We start from the raw sequence: 23,681 nt of genomic DNA on the forward strand, positions 1-23,681 counted from the left end.
ATGCCTCAGCTTTCCATGTGACATATTCCATAACCCCACCGCTGAGTCTCTCAGCTCCCCCTTAGGGTTACATACCCAGCTTTTAATGCTGGTTTTTTCTAGCTGCTGGCTTGATCAGAGCTTCCAGTTACAGATAGAATATAGCTCTCCCCTCACTTGCTGTCTGAGCCCTGCAGCAATGCCTTCATGGCAGAAGTGCCCACTGTCTCCTGTTGCTTGGAGCTTTCTCCACACAAGCACTGATGCTCTCTTGTTCCTCCCAAGAAGGCTCTCCAACATGCCTCAGAGTTTATGGCAGTTTGAAAGCTCTTAGTGGCTCCAAGAGTTGCTTGGTAGAAATCATTTACCCATCCCATAATAAAGATGTGTCATGGCATAAGTGATCAGCTGACATGCAAACAGAGCAAGGAGCCAGCTGTGCCTTGGAGAAGAGAGTGCCTGAGCAAGCAAACCACCCAGGGCAGATGACAACTCCAGGCTTCACCACAGCTCTTTTAATTTTTAATTGGCATTTGCTGAAGTGTTAGAAGCCTGAGCAGTACAGCTCTGGTACAAGAAACCTCCAGTTTAGTGCAGATTTTCATCAGCAAATCCTCCCTTTTGCCACTGTGGCAGATTTTTGGCAGGGAATTTGCAGACACACCTTCCCCCTGGGGATGCTCTGCCCCTTCTGGGGCTCTGGGGTCCAGCAGAGCCTTTGTCTGCAGTGGCCTGAGTCACCCTCAGAGCACACTCAAACCATGCATGGATATCTTGGTGATAAGGATGAAATTACCATATAATTGCTAACTTCATTTTAAATTACAGAGCTTGACTTAGAATTATTTCCTGACTGTCTAGGACAAAATCTGCTTACCTAATTAGTTTTGGAGATGAGTGCAGCACTGTAACTGTCCATTTCAGCAAAACACTCCATGCAGATTATAAGGAGAGAAAACATGCTTTTATCCTGTTTGCAGTAAGATGGAGGATTTCTGACCCAGGATTATTTTCACACTGTGTTTCAGTTTGAGGATCATATAATTCAATCAAACTATGCTCTCAACTTTGTCACCTTCAACATTGTGTTGGGTGTTTCCAATTCTTCTGTATCATCACAGCTGTGTCCATCTTCTCCCTCTGTGTCAACTTTTCCAGGAGAAAGTGCTTCTCACCACCTGTGGGTTGGGGCTTCTCTGCTTTATTTTTTGTTTATCTCATTCTTTTTTTGTGTATGTGTTTCACCAATGTTTTGGATTTGTGTACAGTGCTGTAACCAGCATTGTTTCAGCTGACACAAACTTGGACCTAATGCCCTCTGGTCACTGGGGTGAAGTTGTTGCCCATGACTGAGACAAGAAAACCTCATTTAATAGTTGCAAATTTTGCAGGAGTCCCAGGTCAGTGTTCACCTGAGCCTGCTCCTTTGGTGGAGCTGCCCAAGAAATCACACATCCTCACCCTCCTTCTTTAGAGTAACAGTAAAGAGAATAGGAAATGAGACAGGAATTTAATTAGTTAATAGCCAAAAAGTCCTTTCCAGACAGGATTGTTATTTGTCTTAAGCAAATAAAAGACTTTTAATGAAGAATTTGTAAAAGACTAAAAATATTTAAAAATATTTCCACTGGAAAATGTCTTTTCTTAGGGGCTTTAAGTCTGATGGTTGCTCTAATCATACTTTGTTCTTACACCAGCCCCTCTTCTGGAGAGTGAGAATTTCTCCAGCCCTTCCCTAGTGTGGCTCCCAGAACCTGTGCATGTTTTTAGGAGCAGATGTGTTTCAGGAGCAGCTGCAGCCCCCCTTTGCCTCAGGGGCACCTGGCAGGTTTGGAGTGAGGAGCAGAGCTGTTCCTGGGCTGTGATCACACCCCAGCCTGAGACACCTGAGGCTGCCACTGAAACATGTGAGCACATACTGGTTTTAATGTTTTTAAATTTGGCCTCTGTAGTCAGATTAGTTGGGAGTGCAATGAATTCTCCTGGGCTGATGCACAAGGAGAGCTTCCCTCCCAAGGCAGCACCTGGCCATCCTGGCTGGTGCATGTCTGGGAGGCTTGACAGCCCCTGAGGAATTGAAGGAACACCATTTGATGACTGTTGAGAGAGCTCTGCCATCTCTCCCTCATCAGTCAGCAGGCTCAGAGTGCAGCTCCTCTCCCCTGGGCACAGGCAGACTCTGCTCAGGGCACTCCATTTAACCTGGCCACCCTGGCAGTGTGCCCTGCCTGCTCCCTCGGGGTCACAGCCAAGTGACACTTGCAGTGCACAGTGTGCTCTCTGCTCAGCTGTTGGTGGCCATTAGCTGAATATGAAGGAAGTAAAAATAGTCACTGTGATTTTCTGTCTGTCTGTAGCAAGGATATACCAGAGCTGAGTTTTTAAAGCTGTGCTTGTCATTATTTTCTCTCATTTTTCTTTTTTTTAAAATCAGTTATTTTACATATTTTTCATTCATATAATGCCCTATATTTAATATTGTATAAATACCTGCAACTGTGGCATAAAAATGCATGCTCTGTAATCATTTTCATGGTAAAATTCAATGAAACTCAAATGTTCAGAGAGATTAAATCTGAAAAGCATATGGGTCAAGCTGAGCAGAGTCCTTTATGAATTCTAACAATTATTCACTGATTTTAAAATAATTGTTCATCTCTGAAGTGTAAATGTAAAAAACTTGGAACAGTATTTGGAAAAAGGTGTCATTGAAATGTTCCAGTGCTTGATAAATAAGAAAAGAGCTTATTTAAATTCAGACACACTCCATAAATGTATCTTTCTGTTGCTGAAACATTTAATGCAAAACCCAGGATTGTCTCCCTGTACCTTTGGGCTTTGAGGTTAACATGTCTAATCCCAGTTTCCTATTGTGGAATTCAGCTTTCAGTTTACTGGTAGGTGGCAATGTCATGATTATTCACATCACTGTGCCAGCTGAGATTTCTGTCAAAGCTTCACCATATTCACATGCAGAAAATTATGCAACTTGGGGTAGTTGATATTTTTTGCTGATGTTTTAAGAATTAACTAATCAAAAATGCAGAGTTATCTTAAAGAAAAGGCATTCTGTTTTTTAAGAATTGAATAAAAGATAAATCTTTTATTTTAGTACACTTGAAATGTCTTTGTGCATATGGAATTATACATTAAAGGCAGCTGTGTAAAATCTCAGTACTTGTAAAAGGCATAACAGATGTTGCATTAGGGTCTCTTTTCTTTGATTCATTCTTTTTATACCTTTTCTATTAAGACCACTTTATGACATATATTTGTAAACATAATTGCCTAAGGAAAAAGTGAAGCTGGATCTTTTATCTCTTTTATTGCAATCCAGGAAAGGAAACATCACCTAAAGATCCTGCCTGTTAAGTTCAGAGGAAAGGCAGGTAGTGTGAGAGCAAGGAGGGTCACCTTCTGCAGAACAGCAGGCCAAGGAACCAGCCAGCTCTGTTCTGTTCCTTGTTTCACCTTGATTAACTGCAGTTCTCACAGGGCAGGTACTTCCACAGCCTGATTCTTACTGGGATTGAGCCACAGTTATGTCTCATACAAGTGAGAACTTCATATTTTCACATTCCATGCATCTCAGAAGTCAATTCCTCTGCCTTCAATGATCTCAGTTACCACAGTTTTTGGTAGTTGTGACTATCAGTTTTGTGGAACTGGTTCATGTTGTTCATTCACATCCATGGTGTCTCCTGATACCTGTAAGTTAAAATGAAGTAGACTGGTGAGTTTAGCAGCTTATTTCCATATGCTGTAGGAGTAGAATGGCAACCTCATTTGAAATGCAAACATTTGGCTATGATTCCACTTATTGAGTGCTAAATTAATTTTAGTTACTGCAGAACATTTCACTGAAGGCTTCCCACCTCTGTTCCTGCTGAATACCAAAAATACAGACCTGAAAATCTTGAATGGTAACAACAACACAGTTTGCCAAGTTGCTAGATAATAGAAAAAAATAGCCACATTTTTCTAAAGAACCTGGTTACATATCTTCTTGTTGAGTTCCATGGGAGCTGTGGATCACTGGCAGGTACTTCCATTTAGATCCCTATCTCCACTCAAAAGCTGGAAATTTGTCATAAATGCATCAGCAGGTTCAGCTTTTTCCCATTTGGAATATTATGCCATTTACACTCCTCTGTACAATATGTAAAGCTGTAGGAGTCATTTTGTAGGCTATGCTGTTGTGAGTGACTAGTGCACACTTCAAAGAACCTTTCAGTTCTTCCTTGGTAAAGTAACTCTGTGTCAGAAAGCAAAGAAATAATGTATTCACTATGGTTTGTTCAATTTTCAGGTAGAGCAAACAGACCTTAAAGTACCTGCCAGAAGGAGCAGTGTCAGTGGAGAGCCTGAGAGCCTGCAGGGCAAGGCACATGGGCTTTCAAACCCCAGCATGTTTACTTCTCTTGGTTATTACTGTTCTAATATTAGTCTGTGTCTTCCTAAATCATGTAGAGAGCTGTTCTTCTGGAGCGTTGTTCCACAGGCTGCCTGAAGTTAGGGACCAGTTTGGGGGAAGAAAATTGATACTGGGCAGTTTTGTGAGTAGGAACCAAATGTAGCTTTTGTATCTTGCAGAAGTAAATTATTTACAGGAGTGAATTAGCTGCTGCAGCTCTTTGCTCCCCACTGAGTTTACATCAGTGTTGGTGGAGGTTTTATTTAATTTGCCAAGAGTAACAAGAATCAATGCAGATTATTTAGTGATACCTGCATAAATTTTTACTTTAATTTCTGTAAACCAAAACTAAATCAAAAATCTCTTTTTTCTAAGAGAGACATCTCTACTTGCTCTGCCTAAATGCAGGAGCAAAATGATAAGTCAGCACATTGTGTGATAACATATGCATATGTGGTGTTGAACCTTCAAATTAGACAGCACCAAGAGAAAATCTTACCTCAGTCTTTCTTTCTCTTCCTCCTTCTTCCTCCTCACTCCCCCTATCCTTGCTGGTAAATGTAAATTGGAAAGAAAGTATAAAATAAATAACTTCATGAATTCCCAGTTGAATATATAGTTCTGCTAATCAATGGTGTGTGATCTCATTCAAGTCAATTGTTCTATGTGGGGTGAATGCCTTCCAAGCACACTTCGATGACAGGAGGTACTTTAATTTTCTGTGGCACTTTATGGTTCCTGCTTGTCATGATAGATGTACCATTTTGTCAATATTTAATCAAGAAACAATTAAACTTCATGAAGACATTCAGGCCTTCATCCTTGACTGGTAAAAATCTGCTCCAGTGAATGCAGTCAATCCGTGCTGGTGCATACCAGCCACATCTAGAACTGTGAGAGTTTAATCTGCTGCAAAGAAGGGATGACAGAGGGTAACCAAATGCCCCTCATGTCACACTGCAATTGATACAGTCAACATTTGCTTATAATGAGGACTAGCACAGAAGTAGTTGATGTAAATTTCGTGTATTCTTACTGGTATTATCTGCTTGAAATAATGAAAATGCTGGAAATGGTGGTGGTTGTTGGTGGGAGGTGGAGTTTAAAGCCTCTGGCAATTGTGAAACCCATACAGTGAATGTTTACAACTCACTCTGGTCTGATCTGTCCTTAACCCTTTGGGCCTCACACTGAGTGCCAAAAAGGGGCTGTCATGGATTTAAGCCCAGATGGAGATGAAGCACCCCACAGCTGCTTGCTCAAATCCAATAGAATGGGCAGAAGAATCAGCATAAAACTTGTATGTTGAGATAGGAACAGTTTCCTTCCTGGCAACTCCCCCAGTTTATATCACATGATGTTCTGTGGTGTGGAATTTCCCTTTGGCCAGTTTGTCCCTGCAATGCTCCCTCCCAATTTCTTTGGTGAACATCCTCACTGGCAGAGCATGAGACAAGATAAAAAAATGGTCCTTGACTTAGGATGAACATAACTTAGCAAAAAACCAGAGCATCAGTGTGTTATCCACACCATTCTCATTCTGAATCCAAAGCAGAGCACTGTAACAGCTACTGAGAGGAAATGAAACCTGCCCTAGCTGGAACCAGGACAGGCCACTAAAGAAGGTTGTTATGCATACACACATGGTAACATATGTAAATCTCTTTACTTTTTCAGGTGGCTAATCAGGTTGTTCAGGCTCTGCTTACTCAAAAGGTAAGTTGTGATTTGGGTATTTGCAGTGTAATTTAAAGCTTGCAGATATTCATTGTTTATTTGAGAGATGTGTATATATTCCTAAATAGTATACATTTTTAAAATGTGTTCACACGTTCAGTAAGCAGGGGAAGTACTGCACAGGAAAAATACTTGTAGGATAATTGCAAACCTGGCACAATGAAAAGATTCACTGTGGCTTCTACAGAGATCTGTTCTGCATGAAGTCATGTCTGAAATTCCAATTTTCTGAAGTGGTCTTTGAGTTAAACATGATTCCGTGATTTCATTCTGTCAGGGAGAGGAGGAGGGAAAGACAAACAAAATATAAAGTTCTATAACAATAAGCTGTGAGCATTTCAATATTCATGGAATGATTCTTTGTGAGGTCTAGACCACTTGATGGATGTGGCATTATTAAAATGCTTTGGATCATTTGGTTGTAAAAAGATGATTCTCAAGGAGACATAAATGCAGTCTTTTAAAGCAGATAGTGCAAAGGAGAATATAAACTGTCTTGTCTACACTTAATGACAGGACCAGTAATAATGTTCTTAAAATGCAGCATGAAACACAAAGTTAAACTAATCAAAAAACCTCTTGCCACATGTACAAAAGTGTTCTAGATGCAAATAGTTTTGGAGGACCAGCTCCAAAGCCCCCCTTTATGGACATCATTCTGGCCAGCAGGGCATCATTCAGAATGCTCCTTGCAAAGGGAAGAGTGGGGCAGAGAGGACAGGCTGGGTTGAAAGTATCATTGCTCACCCCACGATTTTTAGATGCACAGCAAAGGTTTTTACTCTGGAAGAGGGATACTGCCTTCCAGCAGCTGAAAGTTGCAGCTCAGAGGTGATTTGTGCAAGCCACAACATCCAGGGAGGTTGGCCCTGCTGCTGTCTGTGCTGTGTTTCTCTGTTTACACGTAGGAGTAGGGTCTGTGCATCATCAGAGGACTGCAGAGCTGTTCCTCTGACACCTGCTAGAAATATAACTTGAGGTATTTTCTAAAAAAATTCCAAATCTGTGTTTCAGTACAGTTTAAATGGAAATGGAGGTATTTTTTCATGTTAATATACACAAAAAACCTCATGCACATTTTGGATTATAAAACTGTGTGTGGTGAAATACTCACCAGAGGGTTAATCTCAATATATTAATCTCTAGTTTGGGAATATTTTGATGGTTTCCCAAATGGAGAGAGGAGCTTGCTGATTTCCTTTGCAAAGGTGTCTGACATTTTGATGACTCCATACTTCCTCAGTAATTAATCCTTCCAAACCCATAGGAACCAAGGATACAATAAAAACTGATCCAAATACATTTAATAAAGTGATTTACTTAGGGTTGATGGGATTTAACAGCTGCTTACCTATTAGTGAGTAATAACAGCTAATTTAATATCCATAGAAGGAGGAAAGAGGGTACTTCTCTAAATGCTAATGAATATTAACTGGATAGTGCTCCTGACACCGTTCATACGAGTCCTTTTATAAGAAAAGACAGGAACACAATAGTGTACAATAAAGAGGAAATTGCACTCCCCACACCAGTCCCCAAAGGGTAGATATCAGAACCCAAAGAGTGGCTGGTAAACAGATAAATCTACCATCACACTGCAGCTGAGCAGTAAGGCAGAGTCAGTCATGGCACAGGGAGATAACACACGTCAGGAGCAGAGCAAGACGTGGAGAAAAGCTGAGAGCTTTCACAAAAGGGAGGAGAGTGGTTTGGTACAGTAGCACACACTGCGTGGGCTTGGCTGAGAATTTGAAATCATCCCTCAAGGACTAATTTTCACTTAAATGAAGTACATGCTGTAATGTAAGGAGTAAAGCACTGTGTGCTTGCTGGGTTGTGCAAAGACTCTGATCCCACTGAGAGATTCTGGTGACACAAATTGAGTGAGCAAAGCTTGAGTGATTTGTCAATGTCACTGAATCCTTGAAATGGAATTACAGTCTTAAACGTTCCCTTTTCAAGGATGTAATTTGTTATAATACATATAGAATTTTTCTAACATGAGAGACTTTTTTTTTTATGTGACTGGAGAAACTATGTTAAATTGAATTTGTGCTGAGTTAGCCACGCAGCATAATTTCACAATTTTGTGTAGCAAAATTCTATGGATTTCTACCACTTACTAATAGAAAATTTTGCCTCTAGGAAATGTAAGAAGTCAGATATCCAACAAAATTAACTGAGACAAACCTGGATGCTATAAAACTGAAAATATCCATTCTTTCTCCTTCCACCAAAGACTTCTCATATAAGATGAGCTGATTGGACTGCTGAGAATGGATTTTTAATTTTTTTTTTTTTCATGTAAAACCTGGATCAGCAGCTTGAAATTTGATCTAAACCATTCAATTGAATAATTTTGAGACCTGTATATCTAATTCTTGCAGTGTAATCTCCTCCACAAGAGTGTATTGAGGAGATTAGTCTTTTTACTCTGAGTTCTATATGAAAATCATATCTCCATTTTCATCAATTAAATAAAAATTAAGTGGTAATTAAAGCAGAAAGAAGCATGTTCAGAGGGAGAGCAATGTTTTTCTGGAACCCCTACTGAGGCCATTGGATCCCATTTTGGAGTAGAGTGAGTCTGGTTCCCACTGGAGAGATGAAGCAAGACCTCAGAGATGCTCAGATATCACTGTACTGAAACCCTAGGAGTACTTTAAATATTTGGGAGATTGCTACCTTCATAGCTAGTTGTTTTGTCCACAGGAGAGGAATTATGTGCTTCAGACATTTGATAGTTGTATTAATTGGTAATTTTAGGACTGCAGGTTTCTAAACTCAGACTTTATTTTATCAGAATACTGCTACTTTTATGTGCCTCATTTCTCCTCTGGGCTATGTGTGGCATTACCCCTGGCAGGGTTTATAGCATCTGGGTGGGTAATCTGCTATCTTATATTTCACTTTTTTACAGAAATTCCAAAGTTTGAAACATAAATCTCATGGTTTTAAAACTGTAAGATAGGAAGGTTTTGGGCAGAGGCCTTGCTAAGATTTAAATTTTTTCTACACTGTTAGTTTCTGTGAATCATTTTTCCTGTTCAGTGCCCTTAGTAGTCTTGAAATGTTAAGCACTGTTATAACAGCCAAGGCTCAGCTTTAAATTCCCTGATTTGTGAGAGACAGATAATGATGGGGCTTGATGCTTGCAGTCTCTGTTACTAATAGAGATTCTTGTGCAAGACCAGGGATAAGAGGTCTCCCTGACAGGAAGCAAAGCTTCAGGGCTTTAGAAATCATCAGCCTCAAGATTTTTTGAGGGTCGTGTTGGAAAGCTCTTGCAATTTCAACTGAGCAGCCACTTGACAGCCACCTGAAACAAATGTTATAAAACCATCAGGAGAGAACAACTGCATTCATCCAGTATTCATAAAATCTGATACATATGCATAAAAAGATGTTTGCAGTTTTCTGGGAGTCTCAAGATGAGCATATTTTATTGTGTGTTCACCTCTTATAACCTCAGTGCTGGTTAGGGCAGAGACTAGAGCAACTGTGGGCAAGAATTTAAGCTAGATCTGACTACAGTTTCCCCCTCTGACTTATTTTCTCATCAAGCCAGGTCATCATGTTGTTAATGGTATTGACAGGACAGCATATGGGGGTGCAGAGGCCTCTTTCTCCACCTTCACAGGGTGGAAAGTAATATGAGCTAGGCAATACCACAGGGCAGCAAATGGCCTAAATTTAAATAATGGTAAGTGGTTTGGAGATGTAAATTAAAAAAACAAACAAAACAACCAAGATATGGCTGCAGCTTATTATTTTTACATGTAAACTTTTTTTGGAAGACTACCTTTTCATGTTTGTGAGGCTCTCTTACCTCAGAATGGGCAGCTGCACAAAATATTGCTGAAAAGCTCTGTGTCAGATTCTGCACTGTCTCCAAAAACCTCTCTCTAGCAGAATCCTGAGTTCCTTCAGGTGACCAGGAAAGGCTGGTTTTACACTGAAGATAGGTAGACAGAGATAGATAGATAGATAGATAGATAGATAGATAGATAGATAGATAGATAGATAGATAGATAGATAGATAGATGGATAGATAGATAGATAGATAGATAGATAGATAGATAGATAGATAGATAGATAGATAGATAGATAGATAGATAGATAGATCGATAGATAGATCGATAGATAGATAGATCGATAGATAGATAGCTCGATAGCTAGCTAGATCGATCGCTGGATAGATAGCTGGATAGATAGATCGATCGATCGCTAGATAGATCGCTCGCTCGATAGCTAGATCGCTCGATAGCTCGATAGATAGCTCGATAGCTAGATAGATAGATAGCTAGATCGATAGATCGATAGATAGATAGATAGATAATTATCTGTATCTGGAAGGCATTATTGGCTTGACTGGTTTTACACTCCACCTCTGCTTCTGGCCAATTTTAAATCTTTTTCACAGAATCATAGAATTGCTTGTATTGGAAAGGACCCTTAAGATCAAGTCCAGCCATTAACCCAGAGCTGCCAAGCCCACCAAACCATGTCCCCAAGTGCCACATCTACTCAGCTTATAAATCCTTATAAATGACTCCACTACCTGTTCCAATGCTTGACAACCCTTTCCATAATAAATTTTTCCTAATATACAACTTAAAGCTCTCCTGGAGGCCATTCCAGAGGCCATTTCCTCTTGTCCTACCAGTTGCTGCTTGGAAGAAGAGACCAGTGCTCATCTGGCTAGAACGTCCTTTGAGGGAGTTGTAGTTGTTTTTCCAGGCTAAACACCCCCAGCTCCCTCAGCAGATTTGTGCCCCAGACCCTTCCCCAGCTCCATTGCCCTTCTCTGCACTCACTGCAGCCCCTCAGTGTCTTTCTTTAGTGAGGGACCCTGAACTGACCACAGCCCTTGGGGTGTGGCCTCAGCAGTGCCCAGCACAGAGGGAAAATCCCTGCCCTGGTCCTGCTGGCCACACAGTTTTCACACAGCCAGGGTGCCACTGGCCTTCTTGCCCACCTGGGCACATCCTGGGCTGTCTGGGAAGGAGATCCACATCAGGCACAGCAATGCTGACTTGGTTGTTCCAGGAAAAGCAAAGAAGGGATCAGACTTCAGAGGAGTACCTTGAAGGCACAGTGCCACTTTGAACTTCTGCCTGGTTTGGTGTAGCTCGTGCATTTCACTCAGCTCATGCTTATTTACAATATCCATCTATTAATTGCTGCTTTATGCTTTTTGTCAGCTGCAAGATGGAACATATTGCTAGCAAAGTCATTTTTATGCAAACAGAAAACTCTGAAAGGAGGTGCCAGGTAGCTACTGTTCTTCATGACAAGATTTTCTTTAAGGTTGTAATGGATGATCAAAGGACCAGAGAAAATGAAGTAGCACATTTTTCTGATTTATACTACTTTAAAAGTTGTGTGTTTATGTCTTCTTAATATCATTAGAGTTTTTATGTGCTTGTGTTACCTGCTTTCTAATCTTGTTTTCCCTTGTGCTGCAGGGTCTGAGGGAGGAATGCATAAAGCTGAAAATGAGAGTTTTTGATCTGGAACAACAGAATCGAACTTTAAGTGTGCTTTTCCAGCAGAAAGTCAAACCAGCTTCTGACCTCCTCCTTCAGGTAGGAAATGGCCTTTGTTGGAAGCAAGCTATGAGCTTTATACTTCTTAAAATTATAAAATACTTCTCTTCTTTTCAAGGCTATGTCAGTAAGTGGGAAATGACAGTTGATAGATTTAATATATTAGAAGAATAACTGTTATCTGTACTCTGATCCCATTGAAACTGAAAATGTGTGCCAGTGAGCTCTGATATTGCATGGAAATCTGGAGAGAGGAGTACACCTGCAGAGTGACTTACTTTTTTAGATGATTCTTGGCTATGATAAATGGAGTGATATGGGTTCATTATCCCTCTGCAGGGGAGAAGCTCGTATTCCTTAACATCCTGCTTGATGGTGAACAGTGTAATTTCCTGTGAGAAGACAGCCCATTTATTTAACTTTTGCCATATGTGCTACTGTCCTGGTTTCAGCTAACTTGCAAGGGTTTAAGTACATCTTCACAGGCTTAGAGTGATTTTTTTTTGCCGATGTTTTATGGGAGGATATAGCTGAGAAACCAAGTGACCCATGTCTCACTCATTTGCCATTCTGGAATACGAAGAGATGTTCCAGGATCCTTCTTCATTTGGCAGTGTCTGTGAATGAACCCATCTCTTTGTCGTCCTTCTACAGAAGAATTGCTTTGCAAATCTGACCATGAGCTAGGAGAACAGCAGATGAGGACTAATTAGAACTTGCAGGCCAGGTCAGCTACATAAGTGATATTTAAATGTGTATCTTAAACCCTCCCTGCTCTGCATCTGTAACTCAGAGGAAAATGTGGCCCTTGCACTGTTGTTCAACAGCTGAGGGCTGCTGATTCTGCTCAGGGTGGGCTGGGTGTTGTGCAAACACATTCTGCTCCCAGCTGATGTTAAAGGCAAGGGGATCTGCATGCTGAGGCAAATCTTGTACTTACTGAGGAGCTCTAAAGCACTGGTGGTGCCAGTCACCATCACAGGGATCTGCATTCTGGGGTTTTCCTCAGGTTCTGGTTCCTCTCTTGATTTTGTGTCGAGTGTGGCTAGGTCAGGACCTCCTCTATCCTGGCTTCCTGTCCCTTGTCCCCTGCTTCCTTTCCTGGTTCATCCTTCACAGACCCCTGCACAGAGGTCTGATTTATCTTTACCCAGTTTGGACACATCCACCACAGCCTGGATCTTCATTGCTCACTTCTGCTTTTGACAGTCTCATCAGCTGCTCCTTCTTCTCAGTTTGGGGTGGTTTTTTCTTTCTTTTTCTTGTTTCCAGAGGGTCTGACTCCAGCTGATGTCAGCTTGGGGTTTGACTGCACAGAAGGCACATGCTGCACATTCATTATTACAGATGCAGTTCCTATTCCCAATTCCTTGTGTGACAACAATAAAACCAGGTGATTCTGGGAATGCCACAGAAGTGTTGGATAGCATCTGAAAAGTGGGATCAACACTTTGACTTGAGATCCTTGAAACTGCATTGTGCAGCAGCTCTGAAAAAAATTTGAAAGAGATGAACCTGCACCAGGTGGAAGAAAGACCCAAATGATCTAACACGTTTCCCTGAGGGATTCAAATTATTTTACGTCATTGTTCTTGCACAGTTTGGCAGGAACAAATGTACAGAGATTTTCTTTTCCCTCCTTTTTGCTTGATTTGTCATTACTGGCTGAGGACAAAAGGGAATTAAGTTCATTCAGAAAGTCCAGATCTCCCTGGAGCAAAATTTGCTGCCATGTCTGTTCTCTTGCTATCAGTGATTTTAACTCACTAGGTGAAAAAAAAAAAAAAACAGAGAACAAGTTGCAATGTATATTAGAAAAGGAAGAACTTCTGCTAAAACTCTTCTTATGTCCTTTTTTACCCCCCACCAAAAAAATCCAAACCAAACAGGAAATATATGAGTTTCCAGAATTTTAATTATCCTCTAATTATACTCCAGACTTGAATAAATGACATGTAGTCTGTGATCTTGCTGCCTGAGATACAACATCTGAAGAAAGATGTTTTCTTAGGACTGAAACTGAGCAAATACTGTTCAGTGCCAGCATAAAATTAAAGAAAAGTTTGCATTATGTCTTCTTGGAAGTGCACACAGCCCAGATTTAGAGCAGGAGGTAAATATTGGTTTAAATGTGTCACTCTCCAGAAAAGTTATAAATATGTGCTTAAGGACATTCCTGTTAGATCATGACCCCAGTCCAGGGAATGGGCACGTTCTGCCAGCTGGGGGTGGGGGAATGGGCTCTTTTCACCTTTCCTGCACTCTCTGATACAATACAGCTCCATTTCATTTAATGCTGATCTCATCCTAGGACTAGCCACACTCAGTAAAACTACAAATTTTGAGGAATGCCGTGGTAGAGGGCACAAGCTGAAAATAAGTATTGTTGGCTACTTTTTCTGCATATCAGCATCTGTGATTTCATTGTATATTAGCATAAAATTACTCCAGGTTTGAGATGAGAATACTCTTATATCACAGAGAAAGCTTAATTTTAAACTGTAAACATTCTGACTTCTCAAATTTCAACAGAAATACAGGTTTCTTTTTTTAAAACAAAATGTAAAGGTAAGTGTGGATTTCACCATTGCCCTAGGTTTTTGTGTGTGTGATTGCAAGCAGATGATACATGATTGATATGTCTTAGATATCAGATCATTCACATCTTTTTTCTGGTGAATGGATTGGTACCAATGTTTTAAATTTGGCCTGCACACCACACCAGTTGCACCATGCAGGTTTTGCTCATGCTTCTCACAGAGTTCAAAAGAAACACTCATTTTGCTACCAATTTAAAAAAAAAATAAATTCATGTAGTACAGTTTCCATGACTGCCTCAGGAATCCTGCCCTGCAGAAAAGGTGTTAAAAGTGTTACTTTTTCATGCATTTACATAAAGTGTAAGTGCTTGTGAAGTTGAAGCCCCTAATTTGAAGCAAATGTGTTGCTGAGCTCGGGATTGTGTGTGTTGCCATGTGAGTTCTCTGCTCCCAGGAGTTTTGGTGTGCTTGCTGCCTGCAGGGAGGGACACAGCATCTGTGTCACTCCTGTCATGAAAAGATAAGTAATGCAGTCTCTGATGCAAAATTTTAGGAGGATAAAAAGGTAATTCAGGCTTTTTTCTCTTCACCTCTGATACTGCAGACAGTTTTGAGAGCTACCCTCTCTTTCTGGGGGCATTCTTTGTAGCTGAAGTATGTGATTTACAGAGGCAGTACAAGAATAGATAAATAAGAAGGCTGATTACCTCTTTTTCATTATTGTTATCTTATAATACTCTGAAACAGCTTTTTAAAATGATGAAGTCTTGGAAAAGTGTTTTGTGTCAGCACCATCTGAGAAAGAGCAATAGTTATAGTTAAAGTTAGCACAAAAGAGCAGATTCTACCAAAGCAGCCTTCATTTTCCTCTGTTCATGTGGTTGCTAAAAGGATATTAAATTCTGCCTCTCATAGCAAGAGGGGCTGGGAAAGAAAACCAGGAACTCCATTTTAGTGACCCACCTTGTTCTTCATCTGCAAGTGGGACAAAGAGCTGGGGATAATAGTCAAAGATTTAAAACTGAGTAGAGGAAAACTAATTAGAAGTGAAGAGAGAAATCTGTGGAAGAGATTTACAGGAGGATGCTGAAAGGAATAAGACAGGGATCAGGGGTTGTCTTCTTATAAATATCCCTTTAAAAAAAAATTAATATCACATAGCTCTGTTTACATAAATTCAAGATGTTTGCTAGATGAGTTGTTCCCATAGGAGAAGCTTTGCTTTTACTTTTCACCCAGAAAGTTTTAGTCACAGGGAATTTTTATAAACCATGCAGGATTTTTCAGTGAAAAGAGATAAAAAAGTGGCAAGCAGCAAAATTTATTGAGTTGATTTATTTGATTAAATAAGTAATAAAATTTTCATAGTTGGAAAAGTATAAGATAATATTTCTAATAATAAGATTTACAATATCCCTGATCCTAAGCTATATTTTCATTGCCATTTTATTTCCATCATAAAAATTCTACTTTATCAACCCTGGAACCAAGCAGGGAGGTCTCCTGAAGCATTTATTTTCTTCCTGTGTTTCTCTGGCTGAATTGCTTATATCTCTTACTCATGGACCACCCCCACTGTTTAATTTCACACCTAAAATTTTGCCTAAAATTCTACAGCACAGAGTGTTGAGTTCTCAGCTGGTCAAGGTAAATAATAATTACTTTGTGATGACTGCACTGGAATGTGCCCTTTTAAAAACCTGATGTAGAAGGCAGAGTGTGGCTGTTCAGGCTGTGGTGGAACCTTGCACAGCTGAGCAGGAAGGGGTAAATGGCACCAAAGACATTGTTATATATGGGAGGGAGAAGAGGGCTCTCAGCTGCCCTGAGAGCTGCCAAAAGGAGATGGAGTGTCTGGGCTCAGAGCCTGACCTCTGGTGCAGCCATGGCTGGGCATGATGAGGTCTGGGTGCAGGAGGTGAGAGTGAAGCTGCATTGCTTCCCAGCAATCAGATCTGTGTAAGATTTGAGTGTTTCAGAGAGTAGGTGCTTGAGGGTTTGAAAGGAAACCTTTAAAGATGGTCACACACTGTTAGGGGACAGTTTGTCAGCATTCCAAGGTACATTTCAGTGTTGTTATGTGCTGGGGAGCAGTGGAATTTCCTTCTCACAGAAGTCAGGTGCCTGCAGGCTCTCAGGGGAGCAGGCAGACTTGATACCAAATCAGCAAACTGTTTTTCAAGCTGTGAAAGTCCTGCAGCTGACCTGCTTATTTGCTTATTTCACATTTATTCCCCTGTATCCATCAGATTGTCAGGGCACTTCTTTCTGCAAATCTTCAGGAAAGTTCCAGCTCCAGAACAAACTCTGTCCTTTTCTCCTCTGTAAACAAATCAACATAAATAAGTTGTGGCAGCATCTGTAGTGAATATTTCCTTACTCAGAAATCAGGACTGGTGGCTTGAGGGAGAAATTAATTCCAGATCTGCTAATTTCTTCAGCAGTAATTAAATACTGCTTGCAAGTTAAGAAAATCTCCAGGGCTGTATCAGCAGAGAAGAAGGTGATCCCACAAATGTAAAGCATGTTTGAGATACATTAAGTTTAAACTAGTACATTAACCTATATCTAAGAATTACATTGCTAGCAGAACCCCTTTTAAGAAGTGGAAGAGTGGATTTTACTCTGTTTATGGTTCTCAAAAGATTTCAGGCCATTGCCCTGCTGGATTAACTCCTGCAGGTCAAGGCTACCAAAGTGCAGAATTACAGTCACGAAGATCCTACCCCAGGATCTCCATGAGCCTCCAGCCTTGCAGCCATGAGCAGTTGTAAAAATGCTTCTATTTATCAGGAATCAAGACAGTGATCTAGTATGGAACACTCCATTTTTTTTTGAGACTTTTAACAACAAATTAAAGAACATTCTTCATGTGAGGATGATGATGTCATTATTTCCAGTCTTGCATTATCTCAGTAAACTGTTGTCTAATTACTATTTGTTCCATGTCCTCACTCACCAATAATATCTGAGAAGACAGAAATATAAAACTTTGAATGTCTCTATTTCATCTCAGCTTAAATCATCAACATGTAATAATACATTATAAACCTTATTTATTACTTGCCCTGTTTGCAGCTCCAAATAAATGCTGGAGAACTATTACAGAGATAAAATACTCAGGAGAAACAATTGGTTAGATAAATGGGTGACCAAAAAGTCAGTGATGAGGGAAAGAAAGGAAACATCCCCCTCATGGAGAAACTGGACCTAATCTCCCTAAACCATGTGATTTCTAGCTTTGAATGCATAGCAGCAGCAGCACAGAACCTGAAAGAATTTGGTGGTGTATCTGAGATGCAGCCAGCCCTGGAAGGAGCTCCCAGACAGGCAGGCTGATAAAGGAACACAAAAATGTTTGTTAGAGATGGTGGAATGAGAGGAGAGGTAGGGCAAGATCCCTCACAACAGATCAGACTGGAGCAAAGCAATGAGAGGGTCAGTGGAGAGCAGTATTTTAGTGTGAGGACCTTAGATCAGGCAACCTGACAGGTCTGCTCCATCAGTAATTTGTGTTTTGCTGATTTACCTTCTTGTCAGACTGTTGTCCCTTACTTCCCAATTCAGTTCTTACCAATTTGCCCTCAAACAACATCTAAACATTGACTTAAGCTCCCAGGGCATGTAGTTCTGATGAGAATGATAATGCATTTAAGAGAAAATTACCCCCAGCTGCTCAGCATTCCTCTGTCCAAGAGTTTTAAGTGGCCTGGAGAGGTTCCACAGAAAACCAATGTCAACACAAGCACGGCATTCTGTGATACAATTTTAAACAGATAAATTTCAGCTACTGAGTCTAAAAATGAGCCATTTCCATTATCCTAATAAAAATAAATTGTTACAACTGTAGCAAAACCAGCAAATCAAATGAGCAAATAATCTTCAGGGAAGCCCCAAGTGATGCTTGGTGAAGTATTTATGAATGATTTTGAGTGAGGAGAGCAACATTTTTCAAGTTTTGAAGAAATGTGAAGTCATTATTCAAGAGCAAAGAGAGTGTTTCAGAGTAAGCGCGTGTCAGGAGAATGGTGGGGCTGTACTGATGTGACAGGCCTGGACAACAAAAGTGAGATTTTACTGCCAATTTTTAGACAAAGAAAAATAAGCAAGTGACACTGAGTCAAACAACAATTTTTCTTTATTCTGTGCATAGATTTTTATTATCAGTGATGAGCCACATGATGGCAGGAATCCAATATGGCATTTGAAACCCTAAGCAAGTATGTGAACAGAGTAATTAATACAAGAATATTGTCCATGTTTTTTCCTTTATTCCAGGTATTCCATATGGGAATAAATTTTAAAAAGGAGGGAATTCCACCGCAGGAAAGAATATTGCTGCAATCCTTTCCAAACCTGCCCTGTGCTTCATCTTAATAAACATTAAAAAGACATGCTTTTTTATTCCATGCAGTTGTATTTAACCCACAGTAATGCTTAAATTATGGCTGTTCTGTTTGTTGAATATATTAACAAAATTTATTAGCTACTTTCCATGTGAATCCCTGCATAAATGGTCAGGTGTAAGTACAGAGGCTGCTTAGAGACTGGTTGTGAACTTAGTGAAAACTCTGAGTTACTCATGTGTTTCTGTTTTGTGTGACCAGCACATCCATCTGCTGTCTGAGCTGTTTCTGGTTTTGCAGTTTGCATTTAATTTATTTCAATATATAGTTGTTGTATTAAAGCCAAGAGTCACTCATTCAGATTTCCTTTCTGAATGGAAAAAAAAATTATCATGGACATTCTGACAGCAAAAATTAGCATGAAATTGTTCCAATGTTCTCACAGTGTGTGATGTGGTACCTGCAAGCCACGTGTTACATATAGAAGTGCAAGTTCATATCATCAGGTCAGCTTTTAGAGCCTCCCCCATTTGGATTTCACAGTGGAATAAAATAGTAACCTGTGCAAGTCCTGCTTCAATGTGTGCTCAAACAACAGGTGTGCAGGTAATTGTTTTCTCATCATGGTGCATATTTCACACTCTGTAACTCTCAAATGGAACACCAAAAGAATGTATAAAATTAATTCCAAGATTTAAAGGGCTCTGTCTTGTGGTAAAATGGGAATCTATTGAAATTCTAAAGCACTACAGAATTATAACCTTTATTATTACAGATCTATGATTTTCTTTTTATTGTGCTAATGGAGCTAAGTACATAGTTCATTTTTATTTTCTTAAAATTTTGAGATTTAAACAAAGGATAACTGTGCAAAAGCATATATGAAACAAAGAATAGATAAAAGATGAATTTCGTCTGTTATTACACTCACTACATATAAAACCACATTTATATTTTACTTTATTACAGTGGTTTTGTTACTGTTATTTAAGTGCAGTGGCACTTTGAAGATGTGAAGCAATACAGACTCATGGCTCTTTTTACTGATGAGTAGGTGTGCCAGTAAGTGATCTGCTTCATAACATTTCAGCTGTTCAGATTATATCAGGCCACTGTGAATTGATAGTAATGTAACATTACACATTCCATCAAATCAAATGAAACAAACTAACATTATGCTAAGTGGGTTGAAGCACATAAGGTTACTCAATAGGTATTTTCTGCTGCCATCTGTTATGGAAAAGAATAATTTTCCTCTGATATATTTTATATTTTTTGTATATTCTTACAGATACTGCACATAGAAGAAAGGGTTGATAATTAGAATAAAATGTTACTCATAATGAATCATAAAACACCTAAGGAACCAACCCCACCTTTTAGTATTGAATTTCACTAATGCTCTCCTTGGTTTCCCAAATGACCTATCTTCTTTAATGATAATTTGGATACTGGTAAGATTCAAATTCTCATCCAAAGGCCGTGGCACTATTGACTAAATCTCTGTTGATTCGCTGAGAATGTGAAATACTGTATTGCAAGATAAAATCAGCACGAGGTGCTCAGTGAAACTGAGGAGTCCATTAGTGCCTTAACTCTTAAATTACCATCTCTAATCTCTCTTGATAAGGATGAGCTGAAAGGAAAAGTTACCTTTGTCATTAAATCTTCAACAATGTGATATTGACAGCCTGGAGTTTTTCTGTATTTTTAGCATCTTTGGACTGCATCCCTGCTCCTTTCTTTCTCTAGATGTGGGCAGGCTGTGTTCCATTAGTCACTGAGCAATGTCTGGGTGCAGGAAGGGGCAGTGATTTGTCTGTGTCCTGTGTGCATCACAAGGGCATCTTCCACATTATGAATTAAACTCCATCTTACTGCATTAGAAGTATGGAAAACAGACTGCCAAAGTAATGGCATCATGAATTAATAGCAGTGCTTTAAAAATCTCAAATATACTCCCACTCTTCAGCTCATCTTTCTGGTATACAGCTTCAGAAATGAGCTACTTAATTTTGTAGTGTTTTGATCCTAAATTTTTATATTCAGTTATATTTTAAAAGCAGAAATTCTCAATCATTTTTTTTAAGTTTCTATTATTTACTATTAACTGTTTTTCTCTAAATAAGCCTTGTGTACTTTTCCTGTACGGTAGATGCAGGCACAGACACAGATCTAGGCACAATTATTATGAATTATAGATACTGGGAGTGTGAGCATGAATCAGAGACTAGCATTGTGTTTTAGAGGCTCACTTAGATTTATTTGACTAAATGATCCCTAGGAGATCTTGACAATGATTAGAAATATGGGTGTACTCTGCCCTGTCACCAGGTACTTGCTCCTGGGGGATCAACAAATGGATTTAACCTTTCATTTAGGTCTTCAGGTCCTTCATTCACATGGGACCAGACTTTCAAGAGCTCGGGCATTGTGCTGAGCTCTTCTAAAAATCTAGCTGCTGCCAGAAGGGGAGGTGATCCCTTTAGAAATTCCTGTATAATTCCTCCTTGAGCCCTGCTTTTATCCACAGTGAGAAACCGATCAATTCCCAAGGGCACGGGTTCCTCGGCAGGAGCTGGCTGGCACAGCTTCTCCTGAGCACAGACAGCTGCTGAGAGGGTTGGCAGCTCTGAACCACCTGAGCCAGGGCTAAAACTCCCAACCTGGGCCAGGCTGCCTCTGGCTGCAGGGTGGGAGAGGGGATTTTTCCATGCCATCCCATGCCAGCCTAGCCCTAGCCCTCCCAAGGCCAGTGCAGGTCCTAAATAATGCTGGGAGGGTTTGGAGCCTTTCCTGCCAGGAGCTGTGGCTGGCATTTTCCATCTCCTGGTGTTCCTGCTGGCTGGGGCAGCAGGAGGGAGGTGCAGATGAGCATGGGCAGTGCAGGGCTGTGTCCTCAGGCCATCCTTGCACCCTCCTTGCTGGTACCAGCACCAGCTCTCCCTCCTCACCTGGGCTTCAGCCTTACTTGGCCTGCATGGCCAGCCTGATGCTGAGATCATTCCAAGATTTCTCATCCCTCCAGAGTGGGCTGGTGGAATTCCAGAAGGCAGCCAAGGTTTGAGCTGCTTGTTGAGATCATCAGGTCTCCCGAGTTGTGCTGGGTCCTACACAAGCCCTGAGATTTTGGTGTGCATCAGGATAAACCTTGAAGAACTTGAAATGCCATCAGGAGGTCTTGTGGTCAGATTTGGGACTTTCAAGAATGAAATACCACTGGAAATGCACACCTATGACCATCTAGAAGCTTTATTTTTGAAAAGCAGTCGAAGTTTGGGAAGCCTGTGGGGTAATTCCTGTCCTGGCAGAAATTCTTTTCATTTCAGTAGGAGAAGTGAAGGCAATAATTCCTACCAGCTGGGAATCTACCCACTTATTCTTTCTAAATCATACTTTTAAGTAAGTGCTTTGAGGAAAAGGAATAGAATCAAATACCTTGTATCCAGGTATTCAAGAAAAAAGTCTCTTCTTATTAGAAATTATTCTTTCAGAGACAAAAACAATGCATTAGAGTTGGAGAGAAAATATCTATGTAAATGGCTTAAACTAACAACAAAAGCAGTTCTTGCAACTCTCCTCCTACTTTTAAACTCCTTTCAATCCATGACATTTCAGCAGTATTACACACACACACACACACAAAAAAAAAAAAGAAAATTAAAAAAAGGAGGGTGGAGGAATGGAGTAACGTTTTAATGCTTAATACTGATGCAAGGGAAATGTGGTTTGTTCAACACTAACCTTGACAAATTTGTGCTCTTGTCATTTAAATGAATGAACCTTTCCAGTGCCTAGATTGCTGGACCTTGGGAAACAGCAGTGAGGAAGGATTGTAAAAACAATGCCCATCTCTTTTAAGTTTGGTTTGGGGTTTTGTTTTTTTTTTTTTTTTGAGTAAATGAATGATTTCAGTGAAATCCAAATAAGGATGGATCTGCTCACTTGAATCCCCTGTTCACAGCCAATGAACTTCCCTGTGAAACAGAGCTTGCCCTTCTGGCTTGCCATGTATTGATCTAAACCATCTTCCCTGAGCCTTCTCTCTCCTTTCCCTCCTACAGGCAAAAGGTTAGTGTTAGATAATAGTATTAATTTTCCAGACATCTGCACATGTTTTAATAGCCTTTAGAAGGTTTGAAATGGTTTCTGTTTGACCACCACAGGGCTAAAATGCCATTAAGACTTAGATTGTAGCAATACATAACAATCATAGCCCTGTAGTTCAACCTGGCAATAAAAAAGCTAATTTATTTTATCGGAGATTTAAATTAATGTGATGAACTCCTCTCTCAACAGGAGCTGTAGCACCACTCTCACTAAAAATACCATGTCCCTGCCCATTTTCCAAACCAGATACCAAACACTTGTGACAAGCCTTGTGTATGTATTGTGTGTGGTATTTTGGAGTGTTTGCACGTGTGTTTGTGTGTCCATATAAAACTCCTACTGTTCCTGAGACCATCTTTATTTTTCTGTCATATCTTCATTCTGAGCCTCTCTTCCTCTGTCATCTGGCTCGTAGGCTCAGCAAGAAGTGATTAATAAGGCAGTCTCCAGTGTTAGCATTGGGGTTTGTTTAACACCTTGAGAGCTGGAATTTCCTTGTGGACAAAAATTATTGCTGCTTAGGTAAATTCAGTAGAAAATAGAGTTTGAAACAGGCCTATGCATTTAACTAGGATATTTTTGAAAGTCTGTGAAAGAAAAAGACTTCAGACAGTTATCATTTCCAGCTTTATGCCAGAGGAAAGCTTCAGCTTATCCCATTATAAAGTGATAAAGCAGCATCTGATGGCAGCAGCTTCTGTGATAAAATGATCATGGCAGCGCTGAGAACGAATCTAATAAGGGAATTGATCTGTAGATTCCAATTCTGGTAGAGCCAACATTGATCAACATAAATGTCAATATGAAGATCTCACTGAGGACTGCCTAATTCCTTTAGATTATTTTGGGGCACAGTCAGAAAGTGAATGTGAAAATGGATTTTAAACTGAAGGAATTACAAAGGCAACAGCCAGTGTTATGTTGTGCCAGGAATATCACTGGCTGTCACTGTATGAAATGCTGAAATTAGTGAGTATCTTTTGATCATGTAAGGATTGATAATGCA

The 23,681-nt window shown here is 40.1% G+C and overlaps 1 protein-coding gene across 7 annotated transcripts in view; it reads left to right on the forward strand.

Moving 5' to 3' along the window:
- NCKAP5 (NCK associated protein 5) overlaps positions 1 to 23,681 on the forward strand; it is a 276,475-nt gene that overhangs the window by 183,176 nt on the left and 69,618 nt on the right. For all 7 annotated transcript variants that reach the window (XM_018911273.3, XM_018911275.3, XM_050977035.1 and 4 more), the window contains 2 exons: positions 6,071 to 6,109; positions 11,599 to 11,718. In XM_018911273.3, the coding sequence (XP_018766818.3) occupies positions 6,071 to 6,109; positions 11,599 to 11,718 (159 nt within the window). The remainder of the gene's footprint in view (positions 1 to 6,070; positions 6,110 to 11,598; positions 11,719 to 23,681) is intronic.

Source organism: Serinus canaria, chromosome 7 (genome assembly GCF_022539315.1).
Source record: "Serinus canaria isolate serCan28SL12 chromosome 7, serCan2020, whole genome shotgun sequence".
Lineage (NCBI taxonomy): Eukaryota > Metazoa > Chordata > Aves > Passeriformes > Fringillidae > Serinus > Serinus canaria.